At 39.5% G+C, this 20913-nt stretch overlaps 1 protein-coding gene across 1 annotated transcript in view; it reads left to right on the top strand.

The window, feature by feature from the left end:
* RFLNB (refilin B) overlaps window positions 1-5926 on the top strand; it is a 56684-nt gene extending 50758 nt beyond the window's left edge. Inside the window, exons 3-4 of the mRNA XM_044054289.1 lie at window positions 1633-3738; window positions 3823-5926. Of these exons, the coding sequence (XP_043910224.1) occupies window positions 1633-1963 (331 nt within the window). The 3' untranslated portion in view covers window positions 1964-3738; window positions 3823-5926. The remainder of the gene's footprint in view (window positions 1-1632; window positions 3739-3822) is intronic.
* The last annotated feature ends 14987 nt before the right edge of the window (window positions 5927-20913 follow it).

Below are 20913 nucleotides of genomic sequence, written 5' to 3'. Positions count from 1 at the left end.
CTCAGCACTTGTAGGTAAACGCTTTCAGCTAAATAAAAATCCTGTGAGTGGAAAATATTTTTTTCCTAACTGACCCTAGCCAAGAACTTTTAAAACTCTAAGCGAAAAAAGGAAAAAAAAGTGATAAAACAACAAACTGTAGTATAATAAGAGCAAATTCAAAAATAATGGAAGTATCCAAACTTCAAATGAAGAAATCCAATCCAAAGTCCATTGAAGTCACACCCAAACAGTAGATGCACAGCACTTGCACCTAAAAAAAGAAAACGGCTAAATGTCATCTACTGTTACAGATTCTGCAATTTATTTTGATGTGCAGCATTTTCCCCATTTAAGAGAAGCGATGACAGGAAACAGAAATGCACAGAATAAAGTTTGGATGCACAGGTTGTAAATCTTTATTAGCATTTGAAATACATTTCTTAAATTAGCAGCTTAGCTACTGAAGGTGTGGCTGTAAACAATATGTGTCTCATATTTGTGGCTTGTTCTGTAAAATAACTTTAGTATCCATAAGAAACAGTTATGTCTTGAGTGCTAATTCTTAAGTGAGACTTTTCATTCAGCATTTTTGTATTTGCACACATTAGAGTTCCTGTTACTTCATGGATACCATTGCAGTACTACTCAAGGATGCTAACTGTCCCAGATTCAATTGTATGACATCAGCATTTTGTTATTCTGTGTGTAAACAATATGCCAACCTTTCACGAGTACATACACTGATATTGGTCATATATAATACACAGCAACGATGTATACATTTTGGCTCCACCATGCATGCTCGAGGTGAAACTGCTTGAGTGTCAGTAGCATGCAGAAAAAAAAAATATGAACTGCATAATGCCAAAAGCTGTTTTCCACAGGAAATAATTGCCGGTGTAGTTTATTTTTATAAACCGGCAATGATTCACTTGTTTTCGGAGATTTATATATAAAACAGTTAAAACTGATTTTTTTTCACCTTTCTGAATTTCAGAAATTTTTTTTTTGATCTTTCGGCTCATTGGTTGTCAAGAAGTTGATGTTTCATACTAGCACTATAAATTTTACTGCAGGTTACATGTGGAAAGAAGGTAAAAAGTGATTCATGTTAATTATTTTGCTAGCTACGGAATTAGACTTTCAATACAATAATTTTACTACGTGCTCTGCCTTTTGTATTGATATATTTTGGATACATATCATAGACAAAAGAAGTTATATACATATATTTGTGGGGGAGCAGCAAAGGAACAGTGTATGAATCTTATATTTTTAGCCATACCACTGAACTATTTACAAGGCTCACTCACTTTTGCTGTAAAACAAATAACTTTACCCATCTTTCAGGTACTTCCACTAATGAATATTTCAGTTTTACTTCTGCCGAATGGTCCCCCCTCCCACAAATGATTTAATTAATATGCCATCTCTCAACAGGATCAGAAAACTAAGGTAAGAGGACGAGGTGTGGCAGAAAGTGAAGCAAGAAGTGGCATAGTAAAATGTGGGCAGACTTCAATGACAGTACTTAGAATTATACATTTTAGCAGCATTTTGCATAGCAAGATTTTAATGTTAACCAATAAATGACAACCCAACAGATGAGCCAGTTATTGATATTGTATGATTCTTTTGTTTGATTTTAAGGTATACGTCTTCAGTAAAATATGATTCAGACAGACACTTCATAGACAATATTTTTCTTCCTGTTGGCTTGGGATTTGCATCATATAGTCAAACCATCATATGTGTTCCTGACTGTACATGGCGCAACTACAAGACAGAGCTCACCTTTGTTCCACGGAATAAACCTCTGCATTTCCTGAGCACAGTCATTGTTTACCCTAAGCATGCCAAAACTGTTTACACAACTACTCTGGATTATAACTGTAGGAAGACCACACAGCGCTTTCTATCCAGTGTGGAACTTGAGGCTGCAGAATCCAATGCAAGTGATTGTCTCCTGGATGAATACTGACTGATACATCACATAGCAAATCAACAAAGTCTAAAAAAGGAGTGTTAGCCCTCAAAACTGAACAGCCCAGTTATAACCAGATGTTGAAATGAGATATCCAATCTGCATGCAAGCTCTAGCCTTCATCTTTTCTCATTCAAAGTGTAATGCTGTTAATGCAGAATGCAGAAACCTGAAATGGACAAAACATTTCAAGTCAAGGACATCTTGACTTTAGCTACAATTTCTCATAAGTGAAATGCAAAGGCTGCAGTTACCTTCTAGAATGTGTTTACAGCATATACCGCTGGGATTCAGGCAGTGGCATGTGACAGATGTAAAACATATCAGCAAGAGTGAAATATTACAGAGTGGTCTCAAACTGATAATCTCCGAGTGCAGTTTAGTACTTGCTAAGATCCCTTCAGCCATAACAGAAGGTAATGAGGTCCAGTCTACAGCAGCAGCTAAAGAGATAATGTTTACCTGGTGCAGTTAACTAATGTCTCCTTTTTCAGTTTGGTTGCTCCAGCTGTATGTAACTTCCTTAGTGAGGCATCCAGTTTTGTACTGTTAGCTTACCAGAAATGGCCTGTTCTGTGTAAATATTTGTTATCTATTGGGAGTTACATATTAAAGTGTTTGCTTAAAAATGTATTGCAAGGTTAACATTTTAGGATTATTTTAAATTGCAGATGCTTGTTTTTTGCTTTTTTGTCAGTTTGTGAGGGCTATTGTTTTCTTTTAATTTATTGCTTTATTTTACGTTAACAGTTTATCTTTCCAGGAACTCACACTGCTTTATTTATGTGAAATGAGGGATACTAGGCATTTTAAATCACCAGTGACAATCGAGGTGTTAATAAGTAGGTGGAAGGTAATTAAAATAAAAACCCTGGTCTTGCTTATTGAGGTAACTGAATGACTGTTTCTTAAAAATAGTGGTAACTTGTACTGAGTAAAATTTCTAGAGTCAGCAAGCAGTAGCTACGCTGGAGAATTGATATCCTTAAGACCATTTTTATCACTTCTGAATGATGAACACCATAAGCTCACAAAGTAATAGCTTCATCATTCAACCATATGATTTGATCAGCAGAAAAAAGCCAACAACAATAGATAGTTGTGAGCAAGTCCCACTATACTAATATGGGTCTGTTAATAGGGGTACTGACAAAATACTCCTTTTAGATCCATGTGTTGTAACACGGAGCTTTTAGTTGAGGCAGGTGTACTAATGGAGGGATAACTGTCAGTTTACTGACATGGGGTTTTAGCACACACAGGTATAACAACAATGGGCTGACATGGGCTGCAGGTGCACTAATGGGCGTGTCAGTAGCAGCAATAGGAGAAAGCTACCTGTGGATACAATGCAAATGCTTTAACGGAGAACTCTCAGCAGGTACAGGTATACAGATAGAAGTTGGTTAGTCAGTGCAGGTGTAGTAATAGAGAGCTAGTGACTGAAACAACATGTACTACCAAAGGACTTTCAGCAGGTAAAGATGCAGTGGCACAGGGATGATAGCAGGTGCAAGTGTCCTGATGGAAAACTAAGAGCAGAAGCAGGTATACAGATGGTAGCCAGTCAGTGAGTGCAGGTGAACTGATAGAGGAATGGTAGCAGAAACAGATGTGCAAATGGCCATAAGTCAAACAATATAGTTATACTGATGGAAAGCTAACAGCATTAATAGATATACAAGTGGAGACCAGTCTGTGAGTGCAGGTGGACTGATAGAGGACTGGGAACAGTAACAGATGTACAAATGGCTGTAAGTCAAGGGGTACAGGTGTACTGATGAAAAGCTAATGGCATTGATAGAGGACTGGGAACAGAAACAGATGTACAAATGGCTGTAAGTCAAGGGGTACAGGTGTACTGATGGAAAGCTAATGGCATTAATAGGTATACAGGTGGAGGCCAGTCTGTGAGTGCAGGTGTACTGATAGAGGACTGGGAACAGAAACAGATGTACAAATGGCTGTAAGTCAAAGGGTATAGGTGTACGATGGAGAGCTAACAGCATTAACAGATATACAGGTGGAGGTTAGTCAGTGAGTGCAGGTGTACTGATAGAGGACTGAGATGTGCAAGTGGAAGGGTACAGGTGTACTGATGGGAAACTAATGGCATTAATAAGTATACAGGTGGAGGCTAGTCAAGAAGTGTAGGTGTACTGATGGAGGACAGGCATCATAAAGAGATGTTCAGATGTATGCAGGTCTGAGGGTACAGGACAAGTGCATTGATGGAAAGCTAACAGAAGGAGAAACAGGTATACAGGTGGAGGCCAGCCATTGAGTGTAGGTACTGATGAATGGCTGGCAGCAGAAGCAGATTTAGAAATGGAGGCCAGTCAGTGAATGTAGGTATACTGACAGAGGACTGGAAACAGAAACAGATGTACAAATGGATGTAAGTCAAAAGGACAGGTGTAGTAATGAAAAGCTAACATCAGAAGTAGTAGAACTACAGCAGAACTTTCAACATATGCAGATGTAATGACAGATGTCTGGCAGCAGGTGCAGTTGTACCACTGGAAGTCTGTCTGTGTAGGGAGGTGCACTAATAGAGGGCTGTTAGAAAGTGCAGTTGCAGTAATGAAAAGCTGTCAGGTGATACAAGTATTCATACTGAGGGCTTACAGGCAGCACAGGTCTGCTGATAATGGTTAATATTGGATATAGGTAAAGTAGGTATGTCAGCAAATGCAATGCATTAATGCAAGACTGCAAGGGTGTATATTACATGATCAAAAGAGTCAGTTCATCGAATGGCATTTTACAGCGAAAATGTCGTTCAGTGAACTGTTATAGTGAGACCGTGGTACAGTGAAGATTGGAATATTTTCACTTTCCTTACTGTAGTGCGATCTTGCAGTTGGTATATATAATTAGCGGGGGTGTGGGTGGCACAGCCCCCCACAGTAGTGAGTTTGAGGTCCAGCATTGTCGGCCTTTATGCCATTCGATATTTAGACTATTCGGTGTTCTAATACAGACCCGGACTGCAAATGTCACAAGACTGCCTGCAAATGATGGTGTATATACATAGCATTGTTATTAGATGCAAGGATGTAGGCAAAAGCTAATGGTGAGTGCAGGAGTGCAGTCTCAGTATTGGCAGCTAATATATTAATGAAGAGTTCTAGAGTCTACAGGTGTTCTAACTAGGTCATGCTATTATATGGAGAAACACTCCAGTTATAAACATATGTAGTAATAGTGACTCAGCTGACAGCAGATGCTAAAATGGGACTATCAGCAGGTATAGCAGACTTTATGTCAGGCTCTTAGCAGCTGTACATGTGTACATGCTAAACTAACTGTGGGCATGCTACAAGAAATGTCTTCTAAAAATGCAGTGGTGAAATTTCCCACTCGCTATCCAGGTATGCAAAAGAGTGAAACCAAACTGCTGATCCGGGGCCGGAAATGATAGTACTCAGTGGTCTACTCACAAGGAAGTCACAGGTAGGGCTAAACCCAAGATCAAGGGAACTAGGAAGGAAATGGAATAGCAAAAAATGTTTTATTTGGACTTTATCTTTGTGGTTGATGTAGACAGCTACATGGAAAGATGTTGGTTTGAGGGAACAAGCTACTAGGTAAGTAGGGCCTGAAGTTTATGCAGTAAGTAATCTAATCTTAAATGTGTCTGTCATTTCTCTATTCACAGAGAAGCACCATCAGATGGCCAAATGACAGCTCCTCTCCTTCCCATTGAAGAATAGGTGCTGACATGGCATAGTCAATGGGGGTATTCTACGGAGAAGGGAAAGAAATGGTTAGAGGAATGGTAAAAATGAACATGCTAATGGTCCTCATATGAAAGTAGTCACAAGCACAGTACCCTGCGCAGTACAGGAAGGAAGGTGTACAGGGAATTATTGATTATAATACACGGTCAGCATTATTTGAAAAGTTTTCTTTATTTATTATTCAAAAAGCACTGTCTTTTTTTTTTTTTTAGAAGGACAGAAATGTACCAGTGAATTGAAAGTTCTGGTATAGTCACTAAGTAGAGAAAATATAAAGCTAGCAGTCAGAGTATAATTGCAGAGCTTGCAGTCTCAGGGTAAGGCAATCTATGCGTGCATCTGCTATTGTAAGTACCCTAGTTTAGTAATAAACTGTACCACTTACACTCCTTGTAGAAAACAAAAAAAATGTGTGAACAATCTAGATTTGTACCCATGTTCTTATTATAAAGTCGGGAGCATTCAAAATTGTGCCATATACAAAAATGTACAATGAAACCTACTTAGCATTTGACAATAATTTTGTTGACTGTACGTAACAGTCATGATACCTGTTGTATAACAACCTTTAGCGAAAGGAAAAAGTCCCAGTGGAAAAAAGATAACATTGAAATTAATGCGACTGTAGCACTTTGAAGAAGCTAGAGTTGCAATTTTAAATGCTGCTAAGTGGAGAACCAAAAGTCACGCACAACCCCCCCCCCCCAGAAAAGAATCCTAACCCCAACTCCACATAACACATGCTGCTCCTCAGAGTAGAGAGTGTATAAAAATAAAAATAGAGTTAAAAAAAAACTCCTAGGAGGTCAGAAGTATGTGAGCAAACAACTGCATGCATATACACTCCTGAGTCTGTTAAAGTGTCAGAAACTATATTTTAAAAAATGTACTGTGAAGTGTCAGGAATGTACATATCCAGAGTGTGTACAGTATACCATTCATGACTACTGAACATGTGGAAGGGAAATAAAGTCCAGTGCTAGAATGACATTATTTTAAAAAAGGTTAGAGTTTACTTTTTAAAATAATGTTGTTGTATAATAGCTATAACTCGTGTCTGGACATGAGTAAAGCAGGATTTACCCATGGCTGGCACTCTTTGATTACTTGGGCTTCACATTCATGATAAAACCACACCTGCTGTGGTTAAATCCTGTATTAACCATGTTTCAATGTGAGCTATTGCTTAAACATAATTATCCACAGTGTCATACAGTCATCATGCCTTTTTATAAAGAGAAATATAGTACAATTGTAGAAAAGATTGCTTACCTACTGTACCATCTTGTATGTCTTGGTGCATATATTGTGGAAGAGAGTGATGTGTGTCTGTAGATATGGTGGGCTTGTCTAACATGGCTATAAAGGTTTGCAACTACCTACCTAGCTGGGTATGCAATAAACATTTACCATAGGAATATGATTTGCTGATGGAGCCCCACTAATAGGATAATAGCAAGCTTTGCACAGATAAGCGTACGTTTCATACAGTAATGTTTAGTGCTCTTTTGTCACTAGGTTTGCATACTTTCTTGAATAGGTCTGTCAGGGTGGTCTTGGAAAGCATTATTGTTTAAACTCTGTGTTTGTTACTTGCTCTTATTCAGCTTGTAAATGTGAACATACAAACTTTTGTTGCACTTTATTTAATGGATCTATGAGTAGCAAAAATTATTCAAATAAAATTCACTTCAAACTCATGATACAAGTGCTACCACAGTACTGCACTCCTGCTTTCCAGATACAGTCTGGGACTGGCTGAGGTGAGTTTCAGTAAGTATATTTCACTACTCTGGTATCAAACCAACAGTACTTTGATGATACCCATAATAAACACACACACACACACACACACACACACACACACACACACACACACACACACACACACACACACACACAGTAAATATGTACACATATACAAATGCGAACACACATACACACACACACACACACACACACACACACACACACACACACACACACACACGAGTGCGCATGTGCGCACAGTAAATATGTACACATATACAAATGTGCACAGACACACAGTAAACATACACATATGAAATGCACACACAGTAAACATATATATATATATATATATATATATATATATATATATATATATTTATATATATATGAAATGCACACACACAGTAAACATATACACATATACAAATGTGCACTCACACACACACACACACACACACACACACACACACACACATATAAAAATATAAAGTATAATATTAGCAAGATTATCAGGACACTTAATTTTCTACAAATTTACTTGCTGGCTCTTTGTTTCTCAGGTAATCTGTTGGGAGGCAAGATATCACTAGACAGATGAAATTGTCCAAATTAATTTACAACTGGTGTTATGAAACATTGCTATGAATTAGAGGGGTGTAAGATAATTATCATTGTTTTTACTATATTTGGTAACTTTTTTCAATTGGTCCTTTCTTCTGCTATCATGAAGGACTCAAGCAAACTAGAGTCCTCATGCCAGCTGGCTACCTCTAAATAAGACAGCTAAAAACAGTAATGCCTATCTGGTGCTGGAGAAAAGCATTCACTAAGATATTATCTGAGCGTTTTTGCTGGGTTTTGCTTCAGACACTCCCATCTGGGAGACACAACCAATCATCAGTGTTTTGTGCATGCCCACAATGTGTTTTATTTAACATTAGTCAAAGGATGCAATGCTTTTGTTTTAATTAAATTAAATGGCTTTGTTTCAATGAAGACATTTTCAAATACACCTCTGCACTGCTTGCTTTTTCTCGGGGCCTCCTGTTGATCACTTTTACCCTGGCACATCTTCCACATTAGAGACTTAACACTTCATCACTAACATTTTATGCATATTTAGAGTGTTAAAAAGTACTATAATTTATGTTTGTTGCCACTTCTTGAAGTAATCAAAATCATAATGGATTGTGAAAATGCAGTGTCAAATATCAATAAATACTGTGATTATTATTTGTACTTTAATAACTTAAAGTTTTTCAGAATTCTTTTCCTTTCTAATAAAATCATTTTTTTTCATTCTGAGTCTTGTTTCTTTATATACTTCGATGCTAAAATACCTCTGAAGGAAAAAATATAAAACTGTAAGCAAGACACAGGAAAAGGAGTAAGACAGGTCTGAGAAGCCATTCTCTGTGCTGCATTAATTCATATCAGCCTGCCAAAGGTACAGTATATAAATCCCAAAGCTATGAAACAGCTTTGCTGAACACAGCATTCAGCAAATTGAAATGAAAGCTTTCTTTTAAGGGGAGCAAACCCCCCATACTCCACTAACGTATATGTTTAAACTATGAGTGAACGAGTAACAATCAACTCACCAAAAGACAACTTGCCAAAATAGCTTCCCAAAACAAACACAGTTTTCAGTGGTTTTTGAAGGGGGGCTGCACCTCCAATTAATATAATCAACTCCACACTTTCACTACAAATAGGGGAAAACACCCAAAATGGCACTCATTGACTGAATAATTCCCCGACAATGCTTTTTAATGGAAATGCTGGGTTTGTCAGGGAATTGAGTCTCATGGATTTGAGGCCCAGGAAATCTTTCGTGGAGCAGCAGTGTAGCCAACTTATATATACTTATTCCACAGCTACACAACAGTGAACATGGGGCACAATTAGTTTTGCTGAATTCAGGTTTTCAGTGAAACCACTTCATAGCTCCTAGAGTTGTCACATTCCCTGCTATACTAGCGGTATCTACAGTCAGAAATGAACACTAATAGCCCTACAGGGTCGGCTAATATTACTGGCAACCTTGGTTCAATGATGGGCTTGGACTGCTGCAGAGGACTGACTGGCCACTGATTAGCTGTGTTTCTGAAGGGATCTTGTACTTTGTGGTAACAACTATAGTATGACACTCATCTACATGGTTATGGTGCATAACCTGAGAGCACATCATTTAAACTGGACAGCATTAACATAATCAGACAGTTATCTTGTTGACATATAAGTAGTTAATATTCTATTTGTGTTGGTATGATGGGAAAGAAAATTTTGGTGAGTGGTACAAGTCGCTGATCACTTTCATAGCCTGCCACCCAGTGGCAATGGCTTTGCATATGAGATAAGTTAGTCTTATGGGTCTGTAGATGGCCCACCTTTGAGGGATAACTGTTACTGTTCTCCATTCATGTGGCACAAAGCCTGTTTGGAGGCTACAGTTAAATAACAATTCCAGAGGGCCCGATAGGTCATGTTTCAAGCTATTTAAAGTCATCCCGCTATATTGTCTGGGCCCATTGATGCAGTGTCTTGGCTTAGAGCGAGCATTAAGGACCTATTCCATAGTGATAGCAGGGGAGTTATATTTGATGTTATTTCCTGAGGGAAGGTTGAGGAGGAGAGGAGGATAAAGTTGGAGATAAATTTGTCAGCCAGTAGGTTTGATATATCTTCTGGTTTAGTGTAGGTAGCACCATTAACAATGAGCTTTGCACACAATTGTGTATTGCCTTTGAGGTTGCAGATATAGCTAAAGAATGCCTTGTGGATTTTCTTGGCCTGAGAGGCCAAATTTACCTCACATTTGGCTTTGGCAGACTTTATTTGTCCTCTGAGTTGTTTGTTTAGTTTGATGTGAGTGCTTTTATCCTGCTAGGTGCTACACCTCCCAATTTTGCCATGATATTCTTCCTTCTGTTATGCAGCCTACTGATGTTGTGATTCCACCAGGGTGGCTTGTTTTTGAGTAAGTTCTTCAAGCTTGTATAGGGTTTCTGTGAACAGTTCTGAGTAGGTAGCAGTGTTCTCAGGATTTATGTAGGCTTGAAATTTTGCCAGGTTATCATTTAATAGTAGGAAGTTAGCCTTAGAATAGTCCAACATGAGTGACCGGTGTTCCACACTTGAAGTCAACTCCTTGTTGGTCAGATCCGACCATAAGCTAATCACTCTAGATATCCACATTCCGCCCCACCCCCATTAAGGAAATCATGGTAAAAAATTGCTCCAAAGCCAACTTCATGCTTCTTAAGACAGAAGTGGCGAACTTCATGACACCCATGCAGATGGAAAATACAGTTACGACTACTGAATCCTACACAGATGCACTTTATTCGCACTTACATGAGTGCATGGATCGTACTATCCCAAACAGAACCAAGAAGCTATCCTCCAAAAAAAGGAAGCCAATCTGGTGGTCCCCTGCCATAAGCAAATTCTACAACAGAAGGAAGAAACTGTTGCAAAAGAGAGTAAAATCCCATGAGTGGAGGAGTTCCCTGGTCAGTCTCAGTAAGAAGCTGAGATCCTTTATAAGATCCTCCAAAGCTAGCTACGAAAACAAAATTGCCACTGATTCTAGGGATAACCACAAAGCATTCAATAGCTATGTCAGAATCACAATGGCAATACCCAGATCTGCTCTGAGTTACAGCACAATGGCATGAAAATTACAGAACCAACTGATATTGCCAACGTCCTGGTAGATAGGTTCAGTGCTAACTTTACTCTCCTCTCACCCCCTAAAGGGCCCATATCTATACAGGAAGAATGTAGAGTCCCTGTAATCACAACTGCGCAGGTAAAAGCTGCACTCTCTAAAGCCAAAAACACAGCATCCATGGGACCAAACAACATCCCAGGCTGCATTTTACATGAACTGGCTCCCCACCTAAGCACCATGTTCAATCATAGTCTCACATCAGGCTTTGTACCCACTGAAAGGTGCACAGCAACAGTTATCCCACTCCACAAAGGGGGAGCCACCACTGATCCTGGGAACTATCACCCTATTAGCCTGACGAGCCTGTTCTGTAAGGCCATGGAACGTATCATCATAGAACTCATAAACAAAGACATTGGTAACCTCCAAACTCTGGACCCAACCCAGTTCGGGTTTGTGAAAGGCAGATCATGCCTCCTGCGCCTGATCGACTTCTTTGAGGCCGTTACCAAAGTTGTAGATGAGGGTAAGGTGGTTCACATAGCCTATCTTGACCTCACCAAGGCTTTTGACACCATCCACTATTCTGGAATTATAGCTAAACTCACTAAACTAGGTATAAATCCCTACATCACAAGATTGGTTGCCAATTGGCTCACTGACAGAACCCACACTGTAAAAGTTGCAGACTCCAAATCTGACTTCAAACTAGTGACAAATGGAGTATTACAGGGTGCAGTCCTGGGACCTCTCCTGTTTGGTATCGACTTCTCTGAAGTACAGGCTAACACAGAAGGCCTTTGGCTAATGAAGTTTATAGATGACTGCAAACTAGGAACCATAGTTGAGTTCCCAAATGATGTGGACATCCTACAGAAGGGCCTCAATGAAACAGATGCCTGGTGTCAGAGCCATGGCCTCAAGCTCAATGCCAAAACGTGCATTGTCATCCCCTTTGGTAAGAATTCTGTACCCATGAACTACCACATAGGCGGCAGTCTACTTAACGCCGAATGTGTGATAAGAGACCTGGGGACTCAGGTGGACAGTAGTCTGTTCTTTAATAATCACATTGCCACAGTAGTCAGGAAATCCTTCTATGTGGCACACCTCATCACAAAAGGTTTCTGGTTTCTCATCTAGGAAAAAAGAGGTCATTGTTCCTCTCTACTCGACACTCATTAGACCCATTATAGAGTACACTGCCCCTTTTGGAATGTACATCACAAGACATCTGCAGCAGCTGGAAAGGCCACAGAAGAACCTCACAAAGAGGATTACTGGCCTCCAACAGTTGCCCTACACTGACCGTCTCAAAAAACCCTAGCTTTACTCCGTGGCATATCGCCTACTCCGAGGTGATCTCTGCCTAACATATAAAGCTATGTCAAACCCAGAGCTGTTGGGCATGCTAGACCTAAAGAAATCCCAATCCCTCCAAGCTACATGCTCTAGGGACCTAAACCTTGTCACCACAATAAACAGGACATGCTGGAGGGATAGATTCCTGTCCCAAAGACTTCCCATACTCTGGAACAAGCTACCCATCTATGTCAAGCAAAGTTCCTCATTAGCACTCTTAAAGAAAAATCTTGATAAGTGGATGGGAAATAGGAAATACACCCCGGGGATCGCATTATATATGTTATAATTTATGAATATATTTAAATAATTGTTTTGGCGACCTAATTAATACAGTTCCAACTAGCTGTATCTGCGCTTTTCTTGTCACTTGTTATAGCGATTTTTACTATGTACCTTGAGCTGAACTTTTCACATCCTACAGCTGTGGATTGTTCTTTTAATATATACAAATTTAGGTTGTAAAACAAAATGTTGATCTAAGTGACATGATTATCTATTTGTAATGTGGCTATGTTTTGATAGTGTTCATTATTTATATAAGGTTTCATATGCTTGCTCTATTAATATTACTATCTAACACTGTATATAGCCTTATGGCTCTGTCCGTAGAATCTGCTTATAATTGACATAGCCCATTCAGCGATACCTGTAGATATGATATTTAGATACATATGTATTATCCCCATATACAAATAGGAACACTTGGTCTTTGCTTTTTTCTTATTTTTTAGTGATGTTTTTGTAATGATATATTCTCTACCATGATGCCTAATCAGAAAGAGACTGGGTACCGTTTAAACATCGGCTAAGGCAAATACAAATGCCTTTGTGAATTGCTATGTTTTTTGATACGGGTATTTAAGCCTACATTACTTTAGTGCCCTTTAACGCTGATTATTTAGTAATGGTTGGCTTAATTATATATTTTAAATTATGCCTATTATGCTTGGTGTCTAGTTTTTTAATAAATTGACAATGAATTGTAAATGAGTTTTTAGAATCATTGATTTAACTTTTGGGAATAATGAGTGCAAAGCACTATTTTACTAACAGCCCTACTTTTCCAAAAATGGGCACTATTTCCTGCTATGCAGGCGTGTATTTATCAATTATGTTTCTCAATTAAGGGACATTTGCATATGCTGACATTAACTCTTTGCTACTCTACCAACAGCCCTATTTTTCCAAAAATGGGCATTATTTCCTGCTATGCAGGATGGTACTTATCTAATTATCATTTACTAACTAAGGGGTATTTACATATACTGATTCGAATTTCTTATATAAATTTCGATATTATTATATTGCTGAATCTGTGAACAATGTCATTATGCTGCCTGCATTAATATTATATATATTATATCTGGATCGGACATTTAGATGCTGATGTTAGCAAGTTAATAATCTAGATGAATTTAATCTATTTAATTAGTATGTTAATTGAATTATTGTAGACAAAGCATTAATATAAAAGAAGTTGGTAGTTTTGAAAGAATGTAACCTGATGAAGCGCAATCCTATTGCGTGAAAGCGCTTGTTCCTGTTTTATTTTTGCCATTAAATGCTGTTTGACTCAATTCGTGGTGGTTTCAAGCAATTTCTTCACCATTCTCTGAAGTACAGGCTAACACAGAAGGCCTTTGGCTAATGAAGTTTATAGATGACTGCAAACTAGGAGCCATAGTTGAGTTCCCAAATGATGTGGACATCCTACAGAAGGGCCTCAATGAAACAGATGCCTGGTGTCAGAGCCATGGCCTCAAGCTCAATGCCAAAACGTGCATTGTCATCCCCTTTGGTAAGAATTCTGTACCCATGGACTACCACATAGGCGGCAGTCTACTTAACACCGAATGTGTGATAAGAGACCTGGGGACTCAGGTGGACAGTAGTCTGTTTTTTGATAATCACATTGCCACAGTAGTCAGGAAATCCTTCTATGTGGCACACCTCATCACAAAAGGGTTCTCATCTAGGAAAAAAGAGGTCATTGTTCCCCTCTACTCGACACTCATTAGACCCATTATAGAGTACAATGCCCCTTTTGGAATGTACATCACAAGACATCTGCAGCAGCTGGAAAGGCCACAGAAGAACCTCACAAAGGATTACTGGCCTCCAACAGTTGCCCTACACTGACCGTCTCAAAAAACCCTAGCTTTACTCCGTGGCATATCGCCTACTCTGAGGTGATCTCTGCCTAACATATAAAGCTATGTCAAACCCAGAGCTGTTGGACATGCTAGACCTAAAGAAATCCCAATCCCTCCAAGCTACATGCTCTAGGGACCTAAACCTTGTCACCACAATAAACAGGACATGCTGGAGGGATAGATTCCTGTCCCAAAGACTTCCCATACTCTGGAACAAGCTACCCATCTATGTCAAGCAAAGTTCCTCATTAGCACTCTTAAAGAAAAATCTTGATAAGTGGATGGGAAATAGGAAATACACCCCGGGGATCACTTCGGTGGATCTGCTAGACAGGGGCACAGGAAAATAACTTTCTTGGCTGGTGTAAGCCATGGAACCTTGTTGGCTAGGCTTACTTAGGCCCTTGGGGCGATAGCCTAGTACCTACCCATGAACCTGAATATTCCAGGGTTAGCTGGGATTCCATGTTTTATTTTTACTTCAAATTAGACCATTTTGTGGTGTGAGCTTACCAGAAAAGACATTACACTAGGGGGTGTGCAGCACTCTCACATATTGCTGAAGATCTTATTCAGTATGGTTGCACCCTGGTTGCTGTATTGACAGTCTAGTCCAGGGAGTTTGCGTTAACAAAATCCAGACATCTCTGTGCCTGTACGCTTGGTGTCATACATGTTTTCCAATTAATAGTGGGGTAATTAAAGTTGCCCATGAATATGGTATTGGGTTGGATGGTTAATGTTTCTAATAAGTTTAAATACATGGTATGAGTTTCCTGGGTCATAGAGGTGGACTTATAGCTTGCAAGGAACTGGCATTGGATTTTGCCTATGGTGATTTCAACATGGAGAAGCTCAAACACATTGTCCTGTTTGAGCAGCCTTGAGGTATATTTACTTTTGATGTAATTTGAGACACCTCCAACTTTAGTCCCTGTCTGTGTAGTAGCTAGTATAGATGTATGGAAAACATTATAACCTTGCACTGTCCGGTGTTCTTTTTGCAACTTTAAACCATGTCTCAGTGATTGTGCAGGCATCAGTATTCTCTATGGTGAAGAGAGCTTCTAGAGAATGGAGGGTTGTTTTTAAACTCCTAGCACTGAGCAGTAACACCTATAGATTTTCTCTGTTTTGATTTGCTATGTCAGAAGTACTTTCAGTCTGCCATTGCCTAAAAAAAGGACTAGGGGGAGGACAGTGTTTTAGCTAATATTCAAAAGCCTAGGGCGAGAGGTGCAGACCATCCCTGGCAAAGCAGTGTGGTCTGTTGACCATCTCCTTCCACGCTGACAAATACCCCCTTAGAATGACACCAGAAACTATGCCAATTAAAGTCAGTCATCTTTTGTTTATGTTCTGGCATCCTCCTTGGAGAAGGTAAAATACTGCTCAGTGCTAGGCTGGGAAACATATTCCGGGAGCACCATGATGTCTTAATTCATACAGTCTACGGAGGTATGTCTCAGGTCATTTACACCAACATCGACTATGAATTAGTCTTATTGGTACTTGTAGTCCAATGACCTGAGTGTGCGTGTAATCTGGCAGATACCAGCCCCTGATAAGCAACTGACCTTGACTTTCCCCTTATTCAGCCTGGTGAGCAGAACATCAGTATGTCTCATGATGGAGTTTCCAATAACCAGAATGTTGGATTTTGTGATGACTTGCCTTATGGGCTTAGAAGTAGAGGTTCCATGAGATGTGGCTGTATATGTTGATGTCGGTGCTGTTTTGAAAGAGTGCATTTGGGGCTGCTGAGGGTATTCATTATGTGTACTTCTTCTAGGAGGTCTTTGGGGTTTAGGAATGCTACATTTAAGTGCCTCAACATATCAGGATCTATGTGTCTGCTCAGAACTGTGTGTGTTGGGTGCAGTGTGTGTACTGACAACCTTATTGACATTAGGAGTGCTTTTATGTGACAGCTTTGCCTCTAGTGACATTGTGTAAATACATCTGGTACATACCATATCAGTTTGTTTGAGAATTATCTGTATGTCAGTAAACATGAGGCAATTTCTACATTGCCTCAGGATGCCCATATCCACCAAGTTGCTAAAGGAGATAGTGGGAAAGTTCCATTTCCATGGCAACAAACTTTTGCTGCCAGGGTCTGTATTGTTCAGGCATCTTGCTTCCCTGAACTGTGATAGCTCCATCATGTGACCCACACCAGGAGGATCTCCATTCTGGGAAAGCCCCTATGCATGGGGTATGGACATTTCCCCCAAGTAACTATTTTAAGAGATGTGAGACACCATTTACTAAGAGTAGGTTAAAATGACCCTTAATAAACTTACCAGTTTGACATACATGTTTTTTAATATGTTTTGTTTTTTTCAAGAATGAGGAGATTTATCATTAGACTGTAGGTTGTAGCTCCTACCTCACTGAAGAGGAAATCTCTTTCTCCCTACTCGTTGTCAATGGCAGTGAAAAATACAGTATGTTCATTTAAATCACCCTTACGGTAGTCTTCACTACTGGGACTTCAGCTGCAGACTCCCTGGATGACAAGACTGACATCTAGGGCTCAGAAACCTTCCCTTGAGGCTATATCATCTTTCTTGCTACAGTACAGTGATTATGCATTGTATGCCAACATCATCAGTAGCATCTTCCTGATGTGGTTTGGCCTGCTTCAGAGCTCAGGAATCCGACACTCTTTTCCTTTGCTATTTATAGAACTGCATTTTTTTATGTTGATAGAATTGAATCATTGTAGACACTGGCCAAATGTCCAGGCCTAAAAAGGAAACGTGCTTCAGTAGCAGGTAGATTCCGTTCAAGGACTCCTGCAGCCATTGTGTTTTCTGCTTGTTGCCTGATCACAATTTTCAGGAGTGTGTATTTTGCCAGGGCTTTACTTTTAAGACTATTCAAAGTAAACAGCGTTCACTATAATACTACTTAGGCAAGAAGAGACCTGAAATCTTTCAATTATCCATGATGGCATCCATAGATCATTCATGGCCTCTGACATCCTGTTCAAGAAAAGACAAATTAAAAATAAGGCAGAGAGTGATGTGAGAGATGCAAATCAAGCAGCTGCTGTTCATAATGGTTGAGGATGTTGATTTAATTGAGGCACTTTCACAGTTCCCTGTTTGTCTGGAGGCCTCTGGTAATACCTCTTTGGAGGATGCCATTCCAATGGATTTCGGCTTGTCTTACTTAGCAAACAAGTATTCAGCTTCCACTGATGTCCAAGTCCGAGCATGCATGTTTTCTGAAAGAGAAGGGTAGAACCCCACTATATTAGTAAAACAGGATGTCATAGGCCATAAAATGAAAGCCTAGCACTCCCATCTCTTTCAGAGAGGATGTCCCACTCAAAAAGGCCCAGAAGATGAAGCACATTTCTCCAACCCTTAGCTGTAAGCAGACATCTGGTCATCAGAGGTTAGGCTCATAGATTCATAGGTAAGTACTAGTTTAAACACCTATGCAGGCCATTGTAAGCCCAGCCAACTTTCTGTTTTATGCTCAAAATAACCTATCCTGTTTGGTTACAGATTGCCGTTACCCATCCCATGGTCAATAATTATATATTACCCCTAATGAGAATAATTGGGATCATGCCATAGATAATGTGAGAAAACCCATGCATGGGATAAAACATTTAGGAATTGCCTCTGTCCATTAGTAGTACAGGGGGCAATCCTGAGGTAAATTTCCTGTTTCACATGCATAGATCTATGTTGCACTTGAAATGGACAGGGGTGAACGTTGTTTTATGTGGATGGGGAGCTTGTTCCACACAACACTATCCTTTGCAAGATAAACCTGCTCCTCCAAACCATTCTACTGATATTGAAGAAGAGGTTTAGATTCCTAGACTGAGTATTTCTGATGCCATTTGACTTGATGTGCAGTAAATGATCAGAAATGGGTCAGACAATGCCTTGTACTCCAGACACATAGTAGTCTTCTGTAGGATGCCAAGTATAGTGATAGGGCTTTAAGTCAGTCCATGTAGGACATGTTGTTTTGGCCATGTGTCCTTTTTGTAAGGTATCTCTGTGGGCATTCCATTTGTTTCATGTATCTGGACAGATTATATTTGATAATATTAATTATGATATCTTTCTCTCTCTCTCTCTCTCTCTCTATATATATATATATATATATATATACACGTACACACACACACACACACACACACACACACACACACACACACATATATATATATATATATATTTATAGCTGTTTTTATTATTATTATTCTTCTCATTTATCTCACCTAATCCAGACTCTTCCAGAGCAATGGCTCACCCTGGCACAAGAGTTCTTAAAACTTTTCAGAACCTGCTTCCAGGCAACCATTACCAGAAAGGAGTACTTCATATGGAAGGAAAGGAAGGCAGGTATCTGAGGCTCAAAAAGATATTTCATTTGTTGGGTCTGGATGCTCCTAAGCCTGTGGCGATTACTCCTATATTGGGAGCTTCACTGGATGCTCCCAATATAGGAACCAGATTCAACCTCCTGCTCCTGAAAAGCTCTCAGGTGCTATAGGGTCCAACAGTCCTATAAGTGCCTCCAGAATCCTATGGTAGAGCCAACTGTGGAATCCATGGATGCAGAACAAGGGTACAGATTGTTTTCTGCTCCTAATACTCTCCAAATTACAAAGAAAGATGAGGGTTTGGTAGACTGGGAAGAATATCTGTACAGATGCCACACTGGCCATTGAGGCAATCAGCTGTCATACTTGTATGACCATGTGTCAGGTAGCTGTTCTGGACCAGGTAGGAGTCTGATGTTGACCTGAGTGCACAACACTTCAAACTCATCCAGACAGCTAGTCAGGTGTGAAATATTCTGTTAAATGAGGGAATGAGGGAATGATGCTGTGGATCAGACTTCTCAACAGACCCTATTTTGGAAGAAAGTTCCTATTTTCAGGGCTGATTTAGGATGTCCCTCTGTTTTGAGGCATATCCCTATTTTCAGGCTTGATTTACCCTTTCACACATTTTTCTGAATCCCCCTTGTATGTGATTTTTGAATCAGTCTAGTACAGAGAAACCTACTATATGACCAACATGCTAGTAGCACTAATAATTTAAAGAAGGAGGATGCACATCTTACAACTCTCTTTTTCTGAAGCAAAAATAAATGACCTTATCTGGCAGAATTTTGCAGTATAGTTAAAGTCTACAGATTGTATACTGCCTCTTTGCTAATGTGCCTATATCGTTTTAACATTTTTGTCACCCTCTGTTTTTTTAAACATGTGTTTCTGAGTAGTATTCCATAGTCCTCCCAGAAGTGGGAATTGTTATTTGATATTCAAATTTTCTATTAATCAGTTGTCCAGATTGTTAGGTGGCTGTTCTTATTTTTCAAGGGCCTTTTTTCCTATTTTCAGTGTCTGCAGATTATAGATTATGCTGTGCATGCATCCAAGGTAGCAGTTGCATGTTCCATGATCAGGAAGCATGTCTGTCTGAGGCTACAACCCCTGCCAAAGGATGTCAAAGTGTAGTTCCTACATGTCCTTTAGATAAGGAGCTGCTGTTTGGGAATCTTACCAGTGAAGTGTTTTAGAAAATGGAGTAAATGGGAAAAGTCATACAGAATGTTAAACAACGTTTTTATCCCTGGTCCAAAGTGTGACAGAAACTGTCCCAAAAAGCAAAGTCTCTACTGTTACAGGCAAAGTAAGGGCAGCAAAAGATAAAAAGGCCAATACAAGAAAAACAAACAGGGAAAACAAGACAAACCCTGTGGAACCCAGTGGAATCCTGTCTCCACCATTTCCTTTAAAAAACCCAACCCAGACCACCCTCCAATCTGTCCCTGCCTCAAACAGGATTTCCAGAAGACTGCTATAGTATCTCTAGTCTGGGAAACAAAAATGAAAAGCAAATACCCCTGCAGATCATTGTAGAAGGGTATAGATTCCAATTTGCAAAAATGTCAAACATGGCAAAGATTCCCCAGTACACAAAAACAGACTACTGCAACCACGGTAAATAAAGCATAAACCAAAACTGCAAAATCCCTTTGTGGTACTGCAATGGTTCATTGCCTGTCTCAGTCGTTACACCACAAAAAGATTTCCCCAGAGCCAAAAGGTAAAAGACACTTAATTTCCCCATCCTACAAAATCTCTTGGCACTAGGTGTTATTGAAACAGTGCTCTCAAAAGAGCATACGATTTTATTCAAGATTATTTCTTGTTCTAAGAAAAGAGGAAACTTGGGACCACATACTAGACTTATCAAAACTCAGTATATTCCT

Source organism: Protopterus annectens, chromosome 13.part0, assembly GCF_019279795.1.
Source record: "Protopterus annectens isolate FY-2018-M chromosome 13.part0, PAN1.0, whole genome shotgun sequence".
Lineage (NCBI taxonomy): Eukaryota > Metazoa > Chordata > Ceratodontiformes > Protopteridae > Protopterus > Protopterus annectens.
This window is presented reverse-complemented; position numbering and strand designations above follow the sequence as displayed.